At 53.1% G+C, this 21,732-nt stretch overlaps 1 protein-coding gene across 2 annotated transcripts in view; it reads left to right on the top strand.

Annotated features, from left to right (window-relative positions):
• Positions 1-9,502, top strand: part of SLC52A2 (solute carrier family 52 member 2) — a 33,650-nt gene extending 24,148 nt beyond the window's left edge. For both annotated transcript variants that reach the window (XM_060243144.1, XM_060243143.1), the window contains 3 exons: positions 4,435-5,302; positions 8,149-8,272; positions 8,575-9,502. In XM_060243144.1, the coding sequence (XP_060099127.1) occupies positions 4,435-5,302; positions 8,149-8,272; positions 8,575-8,787 (1,205 nt within the window). In that variant the 3' untranslated portion in view covers positions 8,788-9,502. The remainder of the gene's footprint in view (positions 1-4,434; positions 5,303-8,148; positions 8,273-8,574) is intronic.
• Positions 9,503-21,732: the final 12,230 nt, after the last annotated feature.

The raw sequence follows: 21,732 nt of genomic DNA, 5'->3' as shown, positions 1-21,732 counted from the left end.
TGTCAGCATCAGAACTAAAGCGCCTGTGAGGTGTCCAGTCTTACATACCTTATCTAGGGCTGCTAAGCAGCCCGCCTAAATTTGAATACAAGAGCCTGTGCAAATAATATGAATTGTTTCCCACCAGTTTTTTCTCATGTAGCAGATAGTGGGCGGCGGTGCTCTCTTTGCAGACAAATAAAGTAATCTGTGTCACACATAAGAACATAAGAGAAGCCCTGTTGGATCAGGCCAGTGGCCCCTCCAGTCCAACACTCTGGGTCACATAAGAACATAAGAGAAGCCCTGTTGGATCAGGCCAGTGGCCCCTCCAGTCCAACACTCTGTGTCACATAAGAACATAAGAGAAGCCCTGTTGGATCAGGCCAATGGCCCATCCAGTCCAACACTCTGTGTCACATAAGAACATCAGAGAAGCCCTGTTGGATCAGGCCAGTGGCCCCTCCAGTCCAACACTCTGTGTCACATAAGAACATAAGAGAAGCCCTGTTGGATCAGGCCAGTGGCCCCTCCAGTCCAACACTCTGTGTCACATAAGAACATAAGAGAAGCCCTGTTGGATCAGGCCAGTGGCCCCTCCAGTCCAACACTCTGTGTCACATAAGAACATAAGAGAAGCCCTGTTGGATCAGGCCAGTGGCCCCTCCAGTCCAACACTCTGTGTCACATAAGAACATAAGAGAAGCCCTGTTGGATCAGGCCAATGGCCCATCCAGTCCAACACTCTGTGTCACATAAGAACATAAGAGAAGCCATGTTGGATCAGGCCAGTGGCCCATCCAGTCCAACACTCTGTGTCACATAAGAACATAAGAGAAGCCCTGTTGGATCAGGCCAGTGGCCCATCCAGTCCAACACTCTGTGTCACATAAGAACATAAGAGAAGCCATGTTGGATCAGGCCAGTGGCCCCTCCAGTCCAACACTCTGTGTCACATAAGAACATAAGAGAAGCCCTGTTGGATCAGGCCAATGGCCCCTCCAGTCCAACACTGTGTGTCACATAAGAACATAAGAGAAGCCCTGTTGGATCAGGCCAGTGGCCCCTCCAGTCCAACACTCTGTGTCACATAAGAACATAAGAGAAGCCATGTTGGATCAGGCCAGTGGCCCCTCCAGTCCAACACTCTGTGTCACATAAGAACATAAGAGAAGCCCTGTTGGATCAGGCCAATGGCCCATCCAGTCCAACGCTCTGTGTCACACATAAGAACATAAGAGAAGCCCTGTTGGATCAGGCCAGTGGCCCCTACAGTCCAACACTCTGTGTCACATAAGAACATAAGAGAAGCCCTGTTGGATCAGGCCAATGGCCCCTCCAGTCCAACACTCTGTGTCACATAAGAACATAAGAGAAGCCCTGTTGGATCAGGCCAATGGCCCATCCAGTCCAACACTCTGTGTCACATAAGAACATCAGAGAAGCCCTGTTGGATCAGGCCAGTGGCCCCTCCAGTCCAACACTCTGTGTCACATAAGAACATAAGAGAAGCCCTGTTGGATCAGGCCAGTGGCCCCTCCAGTCCAACACTCTGTGTCACATAAGAACATAAGAGAAGCCCTGTTGGATCAGGCCAGTGGCCCCTCCAGTCCAACACTCTGTGTCACATAAGAACATAAGAGAAGCCCTGTTGGATCAGGCCAGTGGCCCCTCCAGTCCAACACTCTGTGTCACATAAGAACATAAGAGAAGCCCTGTTGGATCAGGCCAATGGCCCATCCAGTCCAACACTCTGTGTCACATAAGAACATAAGAGAAGCCATGTTGGATCAGGCCAGTGGCCCATCCAGTCCAACACTCTGTGTCACATAAGAACATAAGAGAAGCCCTGTTGGATCAGGCCAGTGGCCCATCCAGTCCAACACTCTGTGTCACATAAGAACATAAGAGAAGCCATGTTGGATCAGGCCAGTGGCCCCTCCAGTCCAACACTCTGTGTCACATAAGAACATAAGAGAAGCCCTGTTGGATCAGGCCAATGGCCCCTCCAGTCCAACACTGTGTGTCACATAAGAACATAAGAGAAGCCCTGTTGGATCAGGCCAGTGGCCCCTCCAGTCCAACACTCTGTGTCACATAAGAACATAAGAGAAGCCCTGTTGGATCAGGCCAATGGCCCCTCCAGTCCAACACTGTGTGTCACATAAGAACATAAGAGAAGCCCTGTTGGATCAGGCCAGTGGCCCCTCCAGTCCAACACACTGTGTCACATAAGAACATAAGAGAAGCCATGTTGGATCAGGCCAATGGCCCCTCCAGTCCAACACTCTTTGTCACATAAGAACATAAGAGAAGCCATGTTGGATCAGGCCAGTGGCTCATCCAGTCCAACACTCTGTGTCACATAAGAACATAACAGAAGCCATGCTGGATCAGGCCAGTGGCCCCTCCAGTCCAACACTCTGTGTCACAGAAGAACATAAGAGAAGCCCTGTTGGATCAGGCCAATGGCCCATCCAGTCCAACACTCTGTGTCACATAAGAACATAAGAGAAGCCATGTTGGATCAGGCCAGTGGCCCATCCAGTCCAACACTCTGTGTCACATAACAACATAAGAAAAGCCCTTTTGGATCAGGCCAGTGGCCCATCCAGTCCAACACTCTGTGTCACATAAGAACGTAAGAGAAGCCCTGTTGGATCAGGCCCGTGGCCGCTCCAGTCCAACACTCTGTGTCACATAAGAACATAAGAGAAGCCCTGTTGGATCAGGCCAATGGCCCCTCCAGTCCAACATTCTGTGTCACATAAGAACATAAGAGAAGCCCTGTTGGATCAGGCCAATGGCCCCTCCAGTCCAACACTCTGTGTCACATAAGAACATAAGAGAAGCCCTGTTGGATCAGGCCAGTGGCCCCTCCAGTCCAACACTCTGTGTCACATAAGAACATAAGAGAAGCCCTGTTGGATCAGGCCAATGGCCCCTCCAGTCCAACACTCTGTGTCACATAAGAACATAAGAGAAGCCATGTTGGATCAGGCCAATGGCCCATCCAGTCCAACACTCTGTGTCACATAAGAACATAAGAGAAGCCATGTTAGATCAGGCCAATGGCCCCTCCAGTCCAACACTCTGTGTCACATAAGAACATAAGAGAAGCCATGTTGGATCAGGCCAATGGCCCATCCAGTACAACACTCTGTGTCACATAAGAACATAAGAGAAGACATGTTGGATCATGCCAATGGCCCATCCAGTCCAACACTACGTGTCACACAGTGGCCAAAAACCTCCAGGTGCCATCAGGAGGTCCACCAGTGGGGCCAGGGCACTAGAAGCCCTCTCACTGTGCCCCCCCCCCCCCAAGCACCAAGAATACAGAGCATCCCTGGCCCAGACAGTTCCAACAATACCATGTGGCTAATAGCCACTGATGGACCTCTGCTCCATATTTTTATCCAATCCCCTCTTGAAGCTGGCTATGCTTGTAGCCGGCACCACCTCCTGTGGCAGTGAGTTCCACATATTAATAACCCTTTGGGTGAAGAAGGACTTCCTTTGATCCATTCTAACCTGACTGCTCAGCAATTTCATTGAATGCCCACAAATTTTTGTATTGTGAGAAAGGGAGGAAAGTACTTCTTTCTCTCCTTTCTCCATCCCATGCATTATCTTGTTATCATGTCACCCCGTAGTCGACGTTTCTCCAAGCTAAAAAGCCCTGAGCGTTCTAACCTTTCTTCATAGAGAAAGTGTTCCAAACCTGGACTTTTTCCAATGCTGTAATGTCCTTTTTGAGGTGCGGTGACCAGAATTGTATTTTATTTATTGATTGATTTTATTTGATTTATATCCCACCCTCGCCCCCTGCCAAGGCAGGCTCAGGGCGGCTTACAACATAAACACTTCACAGTAGTAAAACAAAATATCCTATAAAAATAGTATAATCAGTAAAATTAAACATTCCAATAATTAAAACAGCATTTTATTTTGTTTGATACTAAGATCAAAGTATTGTATCATTCCATTTTTCAGTGTGACGACCTTCCATCTATTAATTGAAGGCCAGCTGGAAGAGGATTGCACACAGTACTCCAAATGAGACCGCACCATCGATTTATACAGGGGCATTATGATACTGGCTGATTTGTTTTCAATTCCCTTCTAATAATTCCCAGCATGGCTTTGGCCTTTTTTATTGCAAACCCACACTGTCTTGACATTTTCAGTGAGTTATCCACCACGACCCCAAGATCTCTCTCTTGGTCAGTCTCTGCCAGTTCACACCTCATCAACTTGTATTTGTAGCTGGGATTCTTGGCCCCAATGTGCATTACTTTGCACTTGGCCATATTACTATAAAAGCAATTACTATAAAATGGCAAGGGATCTTGACACTCCAGGCTGACCCTGCCCGGGGCAGGAGGTTGGCTTAGATGGCGTGCGTGGCCCCTTCCAACTCTAGGATTCCAACTCTGCCTTTCTCTTTTGCAGGCTGGAACCTGCCCGCCTACCTGTCTGTCCTCATTGCCCTGGGGAACGTGGGGCCCATGAGCGTGACCCTGACCCACCACTTTGCGCCTGGGCGGCTGAAGGAGCGTTGGCTGATCCACGCCATCCAGCTGCTGGCCGTGGGGGCCGCCCTCTTCCTGGCGCTCTTCTGGCACCGGACGACGGTGATCGCGGGCCTGGAGCACAGCCTGGCCTTCCTGGTGCTGGCCTTCCTGCTGGCCCTGCTGTGCTGCACCTCCAACGTCTCCTTCTTGCCCTTCATGTACCAGTTCCCGCCGCTCTTTGTGCGCACCTTCTTCATCGGGCAGGGGCTCAGCGCCCTCCTGCCCTGCGTGCTGGCCCTGGGGCAGGGCGTGGGGAAGCTGGAGTGCCTCAACGGCACGCAGGGCAACACCTCGCAGCCGCATTACTTGGAGGAGAACTTCTCGGCCACCACCTTCTTCTGGCTGCTCCTGGGGCTGCTGGCTGTCTCGGCTCTGGCCTTCCTGGCCCTGCTGTTCTGGCACAAAGAGGGCGGCTCCTCCCAGGGGAAGGGCTCCTCCCAGGAAAGCGTGACGTCGGAGGAGTCCTTCCCCCTGCAGACTGACGGGGCACCCACCTATGACGGCGCCGTGGAGAGCCCCGGCCCGGAAGCGTCTGCCAAGCCGCAAGCCACCAGCTTCTGGACGCAGAGAAACATCTACCTGCTGGTGCTGCTGGCGGTCTCCAGCGCCCTGACCAACGGGGTCCTGCCTTCCGTGCAGAGCTACTCGTGCCTGCCTTACGGGGGCATGGCCTACCACCTCTCCGTGGTGCTCAGCAACATCGCCAACCCCGTGGCCTGCTTTGCTGCCATGTTCCTGCTGTGCAGGTAAGTGAGGCCGCCGCAGCTTCCCTCTGGGCCCTCTGGGCACAGGCTCGGCAGGAGCGGAAAGCGCTGCCAATGTAGGACAGCCGCCGGAGGGTCTCGAAGGCAAGAGCTGTTCAGAGGTGGTTGCCGTTGCCTGCCTCCACGTAGCAAGCCTGGACTTCCCGGGTGGTCTCCCCTCCAAGAACCAATCCGGGCCAGCCCTGCTTCGCTCCCAGGATCTGACAAGGTCAGGTCAGGATCATATCCTGCTGGTGACGCCCTAAGAGACCCTCTCCTGCTGCTGCAGAAACGGCGAAGCCTGGGGCCTCAGGGGGACGGTGAAGTCTCGGTTTTGGTACCACAGGTTCCAGATTATGGGTGCTGGAACCCCAGCCCCTGTTGGGAGAAGCGGTGTGCGCTTGTTTGTATCGCAATGTCCCAAGAGGTTGCTTGCCCTCATTCATCACCTTCGGTGGGCAATTTATGCCTGTTTTGCAGAAGGCAGAACCGGTGGCTGAGAGCAGCCCCTCAGAGAGAGGGCAGCCCCAGGTCTCCCCCCTCGCTGCCATTGCTGGACCCCCTGGGCAGGGTGACTGGTGTTCGCGGGACCTCGGGGCTCTTGACTGGGGACCGAGAGAAGCATCCCAGGAAGCCTGGAGCTGCCTGCATTTCTGGTCTTTGTGCTTTCAGCAGAAGAGGCGGCAGGAGCTCCGGATCAGAGGCCTTTCCCCGCATGGGCCAATCGGAAGCAGCTGGCACAGCTCCTGGTGCCCGGCCTGCCTGGGACCGAGCCTGTCTGCCAGGGCTGTTCTGAAGCCAGAGGGGTGGGAGAGAGAAGCTGTGTTTTCCTAGGCGGGTTTGCCCGCCTGTAGTGTCAGGGTTACCAGTTCTGAGGCTGCCAAGAACCCAGGTTCCTGCAAATGCCTGCGGCCATGTCTGTGAGAATCTGCCCACGCTGCACTTCACATCCAGCTCTCCTTCCTCAGGAATTTGAGCAGCAGTGGGAGGCTTATTGGTCAGGGAGGATTTGGGTCGTCCTGCGGGGTTCAGGGTGGTGGGCTGGGTGAACTCTGGGCCCCTTCCAAGCTTGTGGAGTCTGTGATGTGGCCTCTCCAGCTGAACACTCCTCTGGCATCCACAGCCGTCCACCCCACCCTCCACTGTGCTGCCTCTCTCCTGGCACTCTGCTGCTCTTCCGCTTCTGCCAGTGGGAGACCAAGGGGCAAAGAGGCCCGCCAGGGCAGGGAGTGGGCTCTGAATCCACGCCCGGGCTGAACTCTGCCCCCTGGACAGCACTGTCCTGAGCGATTTCCCCACCGCTTCTCAGGAGCACTCCTGGCAGCCCTCTCAGGCCTGCCCAGTGGGGAGAGGGGCTGCCCTCTTGTCAGATTTGTTTGAAGGTTGTGAGGCTCTTCAGGCTGCAGCTGCTCCTACACCAGGTTGGTGCAGAGGTTAAGTGTGCGGACTCTTATCTGGGAGAACCGGGGTTGATTCCCCACTCCTCCACTTGCAGCTGCTGGAATGGCCTTGGGTCAGCCAGAGCTCTCTTATCTGGGAGAACCGGGTTTGATTCCCCACTCCTCCACTTGCACCTGCTGGAATGGCCTTGGGTCAGCCAGAGCTCTCTTATCTGGGAGAACCGGGGTTGATTCCCCACTCCTCCACTTGCAGCTGCTGGAATGGCCTTGGGTCAGCCAGAGCTCTCTTATCTGGGAGAACCGGGTTTGATTCCCCACTCCTCCACTTGCAGCTGCTGGAATGGCCTTGGGTCAGCCAGAGCTCTCTTATCTGGGAGAACCGGGGTTGATTCCCCACTCCTCCACTTGCAGCTGCTGGAATGGCCTTGGGTCAGCCAGAGCTCTCTTATCTGGGAGAACCGGGTTTGATTCCCCACTCCTCCACTTGCAGCTGCTGGAATGGCCTTGGGTCAGCCAGAGCTCTCTTATCTGGGAGAACCGGGGTTGATTCCCCACTCCTCCACTTGCAGCTGCTGGAATGGCCTTGGGTCAGCCAGAGCTCTCTTATCTGGGAGAACCGGGGTTGATTCCCCACTCCTCCACTTGCAGCTGCTGGAATGGCCTTGGGTCAGCCAGAGCTCTCTTATCTGGGGGAACCGGGTTTGATTCCCCACTCCTCCACTTGCACCTGCTGGAATGGCCCTGGGTCAGCCAGAGCTCTGTTATCTGGGAGAACCGGGTTGGATTCCCCACTCCTCCACTTGCACCTGCTGGAATGGCCTTGGGCCAGCCAGAGCTCTCTTATCTGGGAGAACCGGGTTTGATTCCCCACTCCTCCACTTGCACCTGCTGGAATGGCCTTGGGTCAGCCAGAGCTCTGGCAGAGGTTGTCCATGAAAGGGCAGCTGCTGTAAGAGCTCTCTCAGCTCCACCTACCTCACAGGGTGTCTGTTGTGGGGGAGGAAGAGAGCCAGTTTGGTGTAGTGGTTAAGTGTGCAGACTCTTATCTGGGAGAACCGGGTTTGATTCCCCACTCCTCCACTTCTACTGCTGGAATGGCCTTGGGTCAGCATTAGCTCTTGCAGAGGTTGTCCTTGAAAGGGCAGCTGCTGTGAGAGCCCTCTCAGCCCCACCCACCTCACAGGGTGTCTGTTGTGGGGGGAGAAGGTACAGGAGATTGTGAGCCGCTCTGAGTCTCTGATTCAGAGAGAAGGGCGGGGTATAAATCTGCAATTCTTCTTCTCTTGGCCACCAGGTGGCAGCAAAGAGCTGCCATCACTTTCCAGCCGGGGGGGGGAATTTGGCATGCTGCCTCTGTTGGGGGCTTCTGGACTCCCTTCTCTATGAGTGAGTGCCAGGCTTCCACTGATGGCTGGCTCGCTTGCCTCTCTCTCTCTCTCTCCCTGTCAGGTCCTCCCTGGGCCTGGGCCTCCTCTCTGCCCTGGGGGGTGTCTTTGGAATCTACCTGATGGTTCTGGCAGCCTTCAGCCCCTGCCCGCCACTGGTGGACAGCCCCGTAGGCGTGGCACTGGTGGTGAGTATGGCCATGGCTGTGGAGAGGAGCACCACGGCCTCTTCTTGGGCAGAATCCAGGCCTACAAGTCCCTTTTGCAGGTGGGGGTGGAAGTCCTGGCCCCCGTGACTTGGGTTCTGCCGTCCCTGGAAGCCAGTTGGTGGCACTCTGTTGTCCCTCTGGCTATATGAAGGGAACACCCAGAGCGGGAGGGTTGGGGATTTGCTGTGGTGTTTCTGGCAGCCGTCAGGACAGAAGAGATCCGGTCGTTCCTCCCCTCCCTCCAGCTGTTCAGCAGGGCCCGTCTTCTCTTCTCCCGGCAGGTGATCTCCTGGATCCTGTTCATGGGCCTCTTCTCCTACCTGAAGGTGGTGATCGGCAGCCTGCTGCATGAGGCGGGCCATTCCGCCCTGGTCTGGTGTGGCACCATCATCCAGGTGGGCTCGCTGGTGGGCGCCCTCGTCATGTTCCCCCTCACCAGCGTCTACTACCTCTTCCGCAGTGGGACGGACTGCGTGGACAACTGTGGGGCGTGAGGCCAGCTGGGAGCGGAGGAGAGACCAAGCGAGGCCCCCGCCCTTCTGCAGCCTTTCTCCAGCTCCTGGAGCGGAAGCAGCCAGGCCACAGGCCAGCCTTTCTCCAGCGGGGGCGGCACAGCAGATGTTGCACTTGCTGCATGAAGGGCGTGTCCTTTACCTCCCCCCCCTTTTAAGTCAGGCACAGCCAGTCTGCAAAGAAGGGCCTCCCCTTCCCACTCTTGATTTTTATCTTGGAAAATCCACATTCCGGCTACCTGCTGTTCCAGGCCAAGCCACCACTCCCTCGATGCTGCCTGTCTCCTTCCTTGGGTGGGAGGGAGGGCACACGCCTGGCCTCAGCAGAGCCCCTTTGCTGCTGCCACAAGCCTCCCAGTGAGTGAGGAGGGCCCTTCAGCAGCCTCCTCCTTCCCTCCCTGCAGCCCCACCCCTTGTGCCTTAAGAAGGATGCCGCCGCTGAGACCTTGGGGGCAGGCCTGCCGGGCTCCTGGAGGGTGCCAGTGGTGTCCTCTCTCCTGCCCCTTTCTTTGTTGCCAGCTGAGCGGGCAGGTCCTTTGAATCTCTCTGGGGGTGGCAATGGCAGGGGAGTTTCCAAAGAGACCCCTGGACGCCCAGCAAGTGCTGGTTCCGGGGGGGGGGGGCGTGCCTTGGCTCCTGCCTACAGCCTCGGGTCTTCAGGTTGTGCAGGAGGGGCTCAATAAATTTTTCTACTTTGGACTTGGCTCTGTCATGTGCTGTGGAGGTGTGGGGGGGAGCGTTTCATAGCCCCATTCTGGGTGTGCCTCAGTAAATGTCCGGAAAAGGAAAGGTCCCCTGTGCAAGCACCAGTCGTTTCCGACTCTGGGGTGATGTTGCTTTCACAACGGGGTGCTTTGCCATTGCTTTTTTACGGGGTGGTTTGCCATTGCCTTCCCCAGTCATCTCCACTTTCCCCCCAGCAAGCTGGGGACTCATTTGTCAGTGCAGAGAATTTAAGAAGCAGGCTGTAAACCACAGCTGGGACAGGATTCACAGTCTAGAAATGGAGACATAAGAACCTAAGAACATAAGAGAAGCCATGTTGGATCAGGCCAAAGGCCCCTCCAGTCCAACACTCTGTGTCACACAGTGGCCAAAAAAAATTATATATATATAGACACATTGTGGCTAATAGCCACTGATGGACCTGTGCTCCATATTTTTATCTAAACCCCTCTTGAAGGTGGCTATACTTGTGGCTGCCACCACCTCTTGTGGCAGTGAATTCCACATGTTAACCACCCTTTGGGTGAAGAAGTACTTCCTTTTATCCGTTTTAACCTGTCTGCTCAGCAATTTCATCGAATGCCCACGAGTTCTTGTATTGTGAGAAAGGGAGAAAAGGACTTCTTTCTCTACTTTCTCCATCCCACACATTATCTTGTAAACCTCTATCATGTCACCCCGCAGTCGACGTTTCTCCAAGCTAAAGAGTCCCAAGTGTTTCAACCTTTCTTCATAGGGAAAGTGCTCCAGCCCTTTAATCATTCTAGTTGCCCTTTTCTGGACTTTCTCCAATGCTATAATATCCTTTTTGAGGTGCGGCGACCAGAACTGCACACAGTATTCCAAATGAGACCGCACCATCGATTTATACAGGGGCATTATGATACTGGCTGATTTGTTTTCAATTCCCTTCCTAATAATTCCCAGCATAGCGTTGGCCTTTTTTATTGCAATCACACACTGTCTTGACATTTTCAGTGAGTTATCTACCACGACCCCAAGATCTCTCTCTTGGTCAGTCTCTGCCAGTTCACCCCCCATCAACTTGTATTTGTAGCTGGGATTCTTGGCCCCAATGTGCATTACTTTGCACTTGGCCACATTGAACTGCATCTACCACGTTGACGCCCACTCACGCAGCCTCAACAGATCCCACACGTGCTGAGTTAGAACATAACAGATGCCATGTTGGATCAGACCAGTGGCCCTTCCAGTCCCTCATTCTGTGTCACACAGTGGCCCAACCTCAGGGGCCATCAGGAGGTCCACCAGTGGGACCAAAACGCCAGAAGCCCTCCCACTATTGCCCGCCAAGCACCAAGAAGCCAGAGTATCACTTCCCCAGACAGAGTCTTCCATCTATACCTTGTGGACCTCCGCTCCATGTGTTTATCCAGTCCCCTTGAAGCTGCCTGTCCTTGCAGCCGTCGCCACCTCCCGTGGCAGTGAATTCCAGGCGTTCATTACACTTCAGGTGAAGAAGAATTTCCTTTTATATCTTCTAAACCTAATGCTGATCGATTTCATTGAGTGCCCATGTGTCCTTGTATTGTGAGAAAAGGAGAAAAGTACTTCTTTCTGTACTTTTTCTGTTCTATGCATAATTTTGTAAACCTCTCGTGTCACCCCTCAGTCGACGTTTCTCCAAGACGACTGCACTGGAAGGGCTGCCTCTTCACATCTCACTGGGGAGGGGGCGCTTCTGCAATGGGAGCGTTTTAACCTTCATAGGGAAAGTGTTCCAGCCCTTGAATCATTCTAGTTGCCCTTTTCTGCTCTTTTCCCAATGCTTATAATATCTTTTTTGAGGTGAAGAGAACAGATCTGTACACAGTATTCCAAATGAGGTCACACCATTGGTTTATACAGGGGCATTATGATACTTTATGATAGGAGCCCTGTGGTGCAGAGTGGTAAAGCTGCAGTACTGCAGTCGGAGCCCTCTGCTCATGACCTGAGTTCGATCCTGGCAGAAGCTGGGTTCAGATAGGTGGCTCCAGTTTGACTCAGCCTTCCATCCTTCCGAGGTATGTAAAATGAGTGCCCAGCTTGCTGGGGGGAAAGTGTAGATGACTGGGGAAGGCAAGGGCAAACCACCCTGTCAAAAGTCTGCCGTGAAAACGTCGTGAAAGCCACGTCACCCCAGAGTTGGAAACGACTGCTGCTTGCAGACGGCCTTTACCTTTTCATTGTGATCCTGATTTGTTTTCGGTTCCCTTCCTAATTCCAGCATAGCATTGACCTTTTCTTATTGACATTGCACGCTGAGTCAACATTTTCAGAAAGTTGTCTACTCTGACTCGTCTGGACCGCATCAACGTGTATTAGAGGCAGGGTTTTTACTCCCGTGTGCATCACCTCCCACTTGCCCATGCTGAACCTCCTTTGCCAAAAGGACACGTCCCTTTGGAGCATCTCACCACCCTGAGCGACTCCGTGTCACCTGCAGACTCAGTCACTTCACTGCTTCCTCCCAACTCCATCTCATTAATGAATGAGTGGCAAAGCACCAGAAGCAGTGGTACCCCCCACTGCAAAATCTGCCCGTTTAGGTTCATTTTCTATTTCCTGTTAATTACCAGTTTTTAATCCCCAAGAGGATTTGCCCTCTTATCCCTTGACTACTGGATTTACTGCATGGCCTTTGATTTACTCCAAGCCTTTGATGAGGAATTTTATCAAAAGCCTTCTGGGAGTTTTGGTAAAGGACATCTGTTGGGTCACCCTTATTAACCTCTGTAGCTGCCAAGCAGAGTTCTCAATGCATTTGGTTCTCCACTGTGGTCTCGTAGGTCACACACACTGCAAATGCCAGTCTTTGAAATCCCAGCACTGCTGAGGCCTGAGCTGTTCATTGCCCAAATTGTACCAGGGAATCTTGCCCCACTTTGCTTCTCAGGCTTGGGAGGAAGAAGAGCACCTAAACGCCCTGTACTGGAAGTATGTGAAACCCTTGGACACATCTGATGAGCTGTGAATTCCTTCCCAAACACAGAGCAGCCAGTGAATGGGGGGGGGGGGGGTGAACTGCGTTGCGGACTGCTGCAAGTTGCAAGCCTTTTGCTGCCTCATCAAAACCTGGCCTGTTTGCAGCTCTCTTGTCTGCAAAGAGGAAGGCATTCAAAACCTGCTTTGGTTCGTTCAAGAGGCAGAGTTGCTGGAGTCAGAAGTCACTTTCTGTGCCACAGTGGTGGCCACGATGGCAGTTTCCTGCAGAAGAGGGTGGAGACAGGGTCTCTCCCGCCTCCGGTCTGTGCTGCAGGTGAGTTAGCAAGGCTGCCCCTTCCCCCAGCTGGTCTTCCAGACGTTTGTCTCTCCCTGCATTGCAGCTCCCACCGAAGAGCCCCCTCCCCAGTGAGATGCGAAGAGGCAGCCCTTCCAGTGCAGTCGTCTGAAATAGCAGCGAGGCAACATTTTAGCTGTCGGAGAGACGCTCTGCATGTATTTTTCGTTGTCATCCAAGCCTCACCGTCTCTGGCTGCAAATTCCTCGGATTCTGCAGTGTGAAGAATTGAGCAGGATGGCTTGGGGCTGCCGCTTGTGTGGAGGTCATGAGATGAGCAGGCTCTCTGCCTCCTGACTCTTGAGCGTGAGGACGGGCTGCAGCACGGCAAAGCTCATGATGCCTGCCGGGAGGCATTATTGAAGGTGGCGTGGGAGGCCCCTCTTAGGAGGCCTGAGAAAACTGCCCACCCGCTGCTGTTTCATCCAAAGCAAGAAAGTTTGCTCTTCAAGAGTAACTGCTATAGCATCATCATCAAATTTTATATCCCGCCCTCCCCGCCGGAGCAGGCTCAGGGCGGCTAACAACAGAGATTCAATACATACATTGTGCAATATTTAACAATATTAAACTACAGTTGATTAAAATCTATTAAAATTCTAAAAACGATAAAATTAATATGTTGGTGCTATTATACAGACGGTGAGTTTACTTAGCAGTTTTAGTCGGTGAAGGCCATTCGAAAAAGGATGGTCTTGCAGGCCCTGCGGAACTGTTCAAAGTCCCGCAGGGCCCGCATTTCTTCTGGAAGCTGATTCCATAGCTGTGGAGCCATAACAGAGAAAGCCCGAGTAGGGGTACTCTGGAGTTTTACCTCTTTTGGCCCGGGGATAGTCAGCAGGTTCTTCCCTGCTGACCTCAGTGCGCTCTGGGGTTCGTGCGGGGAGAGATGGTCCCTAAGGTAGGCAGGTCCTCGGCCATATAGGGCTTTAAAGGTAATAATAACCAGCACTTTGTAGCGAATCCGGTATACAACTGGCAGCCAGTGCAGTTCATGCAGCCCCGGCTGTATGTGCTCCCACTTTGGGAGCCCCAGCAACAGTCTGGCAGCCGTGTTCTGCACTAGCTGCAGCTTCCAGGTTCGGCACAGAGGCAGCCCCATGTAGAGGGCATTACAGTAATCTAGTCTCGAGGTGACCATTGCATGGATCACTGTTGCCAGGTCCTGACGCTCTAGGAAGGGGGCCAACTGCCTTGCCCGCCTCAGATGAAAAAAGGCTGACTTGGCAGTGGCTGCTATCTGGGCCTCCATTGATAATGAAGGCTCCAGTAGAACTCCCAGGCTCCTGACTCGGCATGCCACTTTCAGTGGCGCCCCGTCAAAAACCGGGAGAGATATTTCCCCTCCCAGAGCGCCTCGACCCAAGCAAAGGACTTCTGTCTTCGCTGGATTCAGTTTCAGCCCACTCAGCATTAACCTAGTTGCCACGGCCTGCAGTGCCAGGTCTAGATTCTCTGGGACACAGCCAGGCTGTCCGTCCATTAGCAGATAGAGCTGCGTGTCATCTGCATACCGGTGACACCCAAGCCCATACCTCCTGGCAATCCGGGCAAGGGGGCGCATATAGATATTAAATAACATCGGCGAGAGGACTGCTCCCTGAGGCACCCCACAATGTAGTGTGCGTCTCTGGGAGAGCTCACCCCCGATTGCCACCCTTTGTCCCCGATCCTCGAGGAAGGAGGAGAGCCATTGGAGGGCCAACCCCCTAACCCCAACATCGGTGAGGCGGCGGGTCAGTAGCCGATGGTCGACCGTGTCAAACGCAGCTGACAGGTCTAACAGCATCAGCACCGCCACACCACCTCGATCCAGATGCCGCTGGAGGTCATCTGCCAAGGCGACCAGCACTGTCTCCGTCCCATGGCCCGGGCGAAAGCCGGACTGGCAAGGGTCTAGGACAGAAGCGTCATCCAGAAATTCCTGCAACTGCAACGCCACTGCCCTCTATAATTTTACCTAAAAACGGTAAATTAGAGACCGGTCGGTAGTTTGCTAATTCGGCCGGGTCTGCTGTACTTTTTTTCAGGAGGGGGCGGACCAGAGCCTCTTTTAAGGGCATTGGAAAACGCCCCTCCAGGAGGGATCTATTTATGATGTCCTGTAAAGGACATCTGAGCTCCCTCAGGCAAGATTTAATTAGCCAAGAGGAGCACGGGTCCAAATCACAAGTTGTTGGGCGTGCAGAGGAGAGAATTCCGTCGATTTCCTCCAGGCTGAGTGGGTCGAAGTAATCCAGAACTAAACCAGAAGACAGGCACGGAGCCTCCAGTTCATGTACTGTGTCCAATGTGATGGGCAGGTCCTGGCGGAGCGACGTGATTTTGTCTGCAAAAAATTTCGCAAAAGCCTCACAGCCTATTTCCAATTCTCTAACAGTTGGCCTGCCCTGGGGCAGTGTGGTTAGGTATCCAATTATTTTAAACAATTGTGCCGGGCACAAATCTGCAGACGCAATCTTGGCTGCAAAGTAATCTTTCTTCGCAGCTTTGACTGCCATCTCATAAGACCTCATAAACGCTCTAAAGGATGTTCTCGCGGCTTCGTCACGAGTGCGCCGCCACTGCCTCTCTAGTCGTCTAAGTCCTTGCTTCAGCTGGTGTAACTCCAAGGTGTACCATGGGGCCAGCTTTGAACAAGGGCGCAGAGGACGTCGAGGTGCAATCTCGTTGATTGCCCCGACAGCCGATCTTGCCAGGCATCAACTAGGGCATCAAGGGAATCGCCAGGGGGCCAGGGATCCCGAAGAGCCATCTGGAACTGTTCCGGGTCCATCAGGCTCCGCAGGCGAGCAAAAATAGGCTCTCCGCCCTTACAGGGTTGTGCAAATGGCTGTATCCGCCCTTACAGGGTTGCACAGCAGTGCAAATGGCTGTATCCAGATGCATACAAGGAAGACCACACCCTGCATCTTCAGAAGTTCTTTCAGTGTAGGAAGGAATGGTCTCACACATCCCTTCAGGCTGGCCACCAGGGAGCTTAGAAAGCCCCACAGTTAACATAAGAGAAGCCGTGTTGGATCGGGCCAGTGGCCCCTCCAGTCAAAAGCTCTGTGTCACATAAGAACATAAGAGAAGCCCTGATGGATCAGGCCAGTGACCCCTCCAGCCCAACACTCTGTGTCACATAAGAACATAAGAGAAGCCCTGTTGGATCAGGCCAGTGGCCCCTCCAGTCAAAAGCTCTGTGTCACATAAGAACATAAGAGAAGCCCTGTTGGATCAGGCCAGTGGCTCCTCCAGTCTAACACTCTGTGTCACAGAAGAACATAAGAGAAGCCCTGTTGGATCAGGTCAGTGGCCCCTCCAGTCCAACACTCTGTGTCACAGAAGAACATAAGAGAAGCCCTGTTGGATCAGGCCAGTGGCCCCTCCAGTCCAACACTCTGTGTCACAGAAGAACATAAGAGAAGCCCTGTTGGATCAGGCCAGTGGCCCCTCCAGTCCAACACTCTGTGTCACAGAAGAACATAAGAGAAGCCCTGATGGATCAGGCCAGTGGCCCCTCCAGCCCAACACTCTGTGTCACATAAGAACATAAGAGAAGCCCTGTTGGATCAGGCCAGTGGCTCCTCCAGTCTAACACTCTGTGTCACAGAAGAACATAAGAGAAGCCCTGTTGGATCAGGTCAGTGGCCCCTCCAGTCCAACACTCTGTGTCACAGAAGAACATAAGAGAAGCCCTGTTGGATCAGGCCAGTGGCCCCTCCAGTCCAACACTCTGTGTCACAGAAGAACATAAGAGAAGCCCTGTTGGATCAGGCCAGTGGCCCCTCCAGTCCAACACTCTGTGTCACAGAAGAACATAAGAGAAGCCCTGATGGATCAGGCCAGTGGCCCCTCCAGCCCAACACTCTGTGTCACAGAAGAACATAAGAGAAGCCCTGTTGGATCAGGTCAGTGGCCCCTCCAGTCAAAAGCTCTGTGTCACATAAGAACATAAGAGAAGCCCTGATAGATCAGGACAGTGGCCCCTCCAGCCCAACACTCTGTGTCACATAAGAACATAAGAGAAGCCCTGTTGGATCAGGCCAGTGACCCCTCCAGCCCAACACTCTGTGTCACATAAGAGAAGCCCTGTTGGATCAGGCCAATGGCCCCTCCAGCCCAACACTCTGTGTCACATAAGAACATAAGAGAAGCCCTGTTGGATCAGGCCAGTGACCCCTCCAGCCCAACACTCTGTGTCACATAAGAACATAAGAGAAGCCTTGTTGGATCGGGCCAATGGCCTCTCCAGTCCAACACTCTGTGTCACATAAGAACATAAGAGAAGCCGTGTTGGATCGGGCCAGTGGCCCCTCCAGCCCAACACTGCATGTCACACATAAGAACATAAGAGAAGCCCTGTTGGATCGGGCCAGAGGCCCCTCCAGCCCAATGCTGCGTGTCACACATAAGAACATAAGAGAAGCCCTGTTGGATCAGGCCAGTGGCCCCTCCAGCCCAACACTCTGTGTCACATAAGAACATAACAGAAGCCCTGTTGGATCAGGCCAGTGACCCCTCCAGCCCAACACTCTGTGTCACATAAGAACATAAGAGAAGCCCTGTTGGATCAGGCCAGTGACCCCTCCAGCCCAACACTCTGTGTCACATAAGAACATAAGAGAAGCCTTGTTGGATCGGGCCAATGGCCTCTCCAGTCCAACACTCTGTGTCACATAAGAACATAAGAGAAGCCGTGTTGGATCGGGCCAGTGGCCCCTCCAGCCCAACACTGCATGTCACACATAAGAACATAAGAGAAGCCCTGTTGGATCGGGCCAGAGGCCCCTCCAGCCCAATGCTGCGTGTCACACATAAGAACATAAGAGAAGCCCTGTTGGATCAGGCCAGTGGCCCCTCCAGCCCAACACTCTGTGTCACATAAGAACATAACAGAAGCCCTGTTGGATCAGGCCAGTGACCCCTCCAGCCCAACACTCTGTGTCACATAAGAACATAAGAGAAGCCCTGTTGGATCAGGCCAGTGACCCCTCCAGCCCAACACTCTGTGTCACATAAGAACATAAGAGAAGCCCTGTTGCATCAGGCCAATGGCCCCTCCAGCCCAACACTCTGTGTCACATAAGAACATAAGAGAAGCCCTGTTGGATCAGGCCAGTGACCCCTCCAGCCCAACACTCTGTGTCACATAAGAGCATAAGAGAAGCCCTGTTGGATCAGGCCAATGGCCCCTCCAGCCCAACACTCTGTGTCACATAAGAACATAAGAGAAGCCCTGTTGGATCAGGCCAGTGACCCCTCCAGCCCAACACTCTGTGTCACATAAGAGCATAAGAGAAGCCCTGTTGGATCAGGCCAATGGCCCCTCCAGCCCAACACTCTGTGTCACATAAGAACATAAGCGAAGCCCTGTTGGATCAGGCCAGTGACCCCTCCAGCCCAACACTCTGTGTCACATAAGAGAAGCCCTGTTGGATCAGGCCAATGGCCCCTCCAGCCCAACACTCTGTGTCACATAAGAACATAAGAGAAGCCCTGTTGGATCAGGCCAATGGCCCCTCCAGCCCAACACTCTGTGTCACATAAGAACATAAGAGAAGCCTTGTTGGATCAGGCCAATGGCCCCTCCAGCCCAACACTCTGTGTCACATAAGAACATAAGAGAAGCCCTGTTGGATCAGGCCAATGGCCCCTCCAGCCCAACACTCTGTGTCACATAAGAACATAAGAGAAGCCTTGTTGGATCGGGCGAATGGCCTCTCCAGTCCAACACTCTGTGTCACATAAGAACATAAGAGAAGCCGTGTTGGATCGGGCCAGTGGCCCCTCCAGCCCAACACTGCATGTCACACATAAGAACATAAGAGAAGCCCTGTTGGATCAGGCCAGTGGCCCCTCCAGTCAAAAGCTCTGTGTCACACATAAGAACATAAGAGAAGCCCTGATGGATCTGGCCAGTTGCCCCTCCAGCCCAATGCTGCGTGTCACACATAAGAACATAAGAGAAGCCCTGTTGGATCAGGCCGGTGGCCCCTCCAGCCCAACACTCTGTGTCACATAAGAACATAAGAGAAGCCCTGTTGGATCAGGCCAGTGGCCCCTCCAGCCCAACACTCTGTGTCACATAAGAACATAAGAGAAGCCCTGTTGGATCAGGCCAGTGACCCCTCCAGCCCAACACTCTGTGTCACATAAGAACATAAGAGAAGCCCTGTTGGATCAGGCCAGTGACCCCTCCAGCCCAACACTCTGTGTCACATAAGAACATAAGAGAAGCCCTGTTGGATCAGGCCAACGGCCCCTCCAGTCCAACACTCTGTGTCACATAAGAACATAAGAGAAGCCCTGTTGGATTAGGCCAGTGGCCCCTCCAGCCCAACGCTGCGTGTCACACATAAGAACATAAGAGAAGCCCTGTTGGATCAGGCCAGTGGCCCCTCCAGCCCAACGTTGCGTGTCACACATAAAAACATAAGAGAAGCCCTGTTGGATCAGGCCAGTGGCCCCTCCAGCCCAACACTCTGTGTCACATAAGAACATAAGAGAAGCCCTGTTGGATCAGGCCAGTGACCCCTCCAGCCCAACACTCTGTGTCACATAAGAACATAAGAGAAGCCCTGTTGGATCAGGCCAGTGACCCCTCCAGCCCAACACTCTGTGTCACATAAGAACATAAGAGAAGCCCTGTTGGATCAGGCCAATGGCCCCTCCAGCCCAACACTCTGTGTCACATAAGAACATAAGAGAAGCCCTGTTGGATCAGGCCAATGGCCCCTCCAGCCCAACACTCTGTGTCACATAAGAAGATAAGAGAAGCCCTGTTGGATCAGGCCAGTGACCCCTCCAGCCCAACACTCTGTGTCACATAAGAACATAAGAGAAGCCGTGCTGGATCAGGCCAGTGACCCCTCCAGCCCAACACTCTGTGTCACATAAGAACATAAGAGAAGCCTTGTTGGATCAGGCCAATGGCCTCTCCAGTCCAACACTCTGTGTCACATAAGAACATAAGAGAAGCCGTGTTGGGTCGGGCCAGTGGCCCCTCCAGCCCAACACTGCATGTCACACATAAAACATAAGAGAAGCCCTGTTGGATTAGGCCAGTGGCCCCTCCAGCCCAACGCTGTGTGTCACACATAAGAACATAAGAGAAGCCCTGTTGGATCAGGCCAGTGGCCCCTCCAGTCCAACACTCTATGTCACATAAGAAGGTAAGAGAAACCCTGTTGGATCAGGCCAGCGGCCCATCCAGTCCAACACTCTGTGTCACACCGTGGCCAAAGAAACCAGGTGCCATCAGGAGGTCCATCAGTGGGGCCAGGATGTCATGAGCCCTGATGAGGAGCTGGAAGGATTAACAGACCTGGAAGAGTTTCCAGCCAGTTCCTCAGCTGAACAAACAGCAGCTGGCCCATCAATCACTGCCACCCAGGGAGCAGGTTGATGAGACTCCCATATAGCTCCCACCCAGGACCTGGTAACCTTGTAGAAGCAACAAGTCTGTTCTCTGGCTTGCATCCACGCTCCTTCCTGATCCTGACCTGCTTGATTTCCTTGGCACCCTGACCTTGTGGCTTTTGGACATTGACTTCTGATTATGGTTTGTGATTCTGCATTGGTGACTTGGCTCCTGCTGGACTTTCTGGATTTTGACTTTGGAGTTGCTTTGGACTCCTGCCTGCCTGCACCTGGACACTAGAAGCCCTCCCACTGTTGCCGCCCCCCCCCCCAAGCACCAAGAATACAGAGCATCACTGCCCCAAACATAAGGACATAAGAAAAGCCATGTTGGATCAGGCCAATGGCCCCTCCAGTCCAACACTCTGTGTCGCACAGTGGACAAAAAAAAACAACCCAGGTGCCATCAGGAGGTCCACCAGTGGGAATAGGACACTAGAAGCCCTCCCACTGTGCCCCTCCCCAAATACCAAGACTACAGAGCATCAGTTTTCCCAGACAGAGAGTTCCATCTATACCCTGTGGCTAATAGCCACTGACGGACCTCTGCTCCAGATGTTTCTCCAATCCCCTCTTGAAGCTGGCTATGCTTATAGCTGCCGCCACCAGAGTTGTTTCTGCTCTGCAGCACCACCTTCTTCCACTCCCCAGAAGAGACAAAAATCAACCACTGCCCCCAATGACTGAGAGTATGTCCTGCAAGGAGTCACCGGTCTTGCACCCCAGACTGGCTCTGCCTAGGTGCTGCACCTCCAGCTGCAAGCCTGCAAGCGAGCATGGGGGGAATCTATCTCAACTGCTCCCTTTAGCGCTAAATTGCTCTGGGGGTGGAGTGCTTAGCAGCTACCCGTCTGTGATGCCACTCTTCATATAGCAAAAGAGAACAGACGTGCTTCTCCAGAGATCAGACTTAAGAGTTTTCAATATTTGAGCAAGTTTAATAAATTAATTAATATAAAGAATACACATTGTCAGTTTAAGCACTTAGACTGAGCAAGGGTACAAAGAAAAAGTGACATAAAGAAGGAATAGATTGTCCTTTTCCTACATTTTGTACTGATCCTAAAAGAAGACAAATGTAGATTTATACCCCACCCTCCCCTCTGAATCAGAGTCTCGGAGCAGCTTATAACCTCTTTTACCTTCCTCCCCCCCCCCCCCCCCCCCACACACACACACAACAGACACCCTGGGAGGTAGGTGGGGCTGAGAGAGCTCTCCCAGAAGAGAGCTATGGCTAACCTAAGGCCATTCCAGCAGCTGCAAGTGGAGGAGTGGAAATCAAATCCGGTTCTCCCAGATAAGAGTCTGCACACTTAACCACTACACCAAACTGACTCTCTAACATTTAAATAGAGGATGGTGTGGAATTGTTTTCCATGGCCCTGGAAGGTAAGACCAGAACCAATGGTTGAAATTAAATCAAAAGAGTTTCCGGCTCAACATTAGGAAGAACTTCCTGACCGCTAGAGCGATTCCTCAGTGGAACAGGCTTCCTCCTTGGGAGGTGG

This window comes from Heteronotia binoei, chromosome 7 (genome assembly GCF_032191835.1).
Source record: "Heteronotia binoei isolate CCM8104 ecotype False Entrance Well chromosome 7, APGP_CSIRO_Hbin_v1, whole genome shotgun sequence".
NCBI lineage: Eukaryota > Metazoa > Chordata > Lepidosauria > Squamata > Gekkonidae > Heteronotia > Heteronotia binoei.
This window is presented reverse-complemented; position numbering and strand designations above follow the sequence as displayed.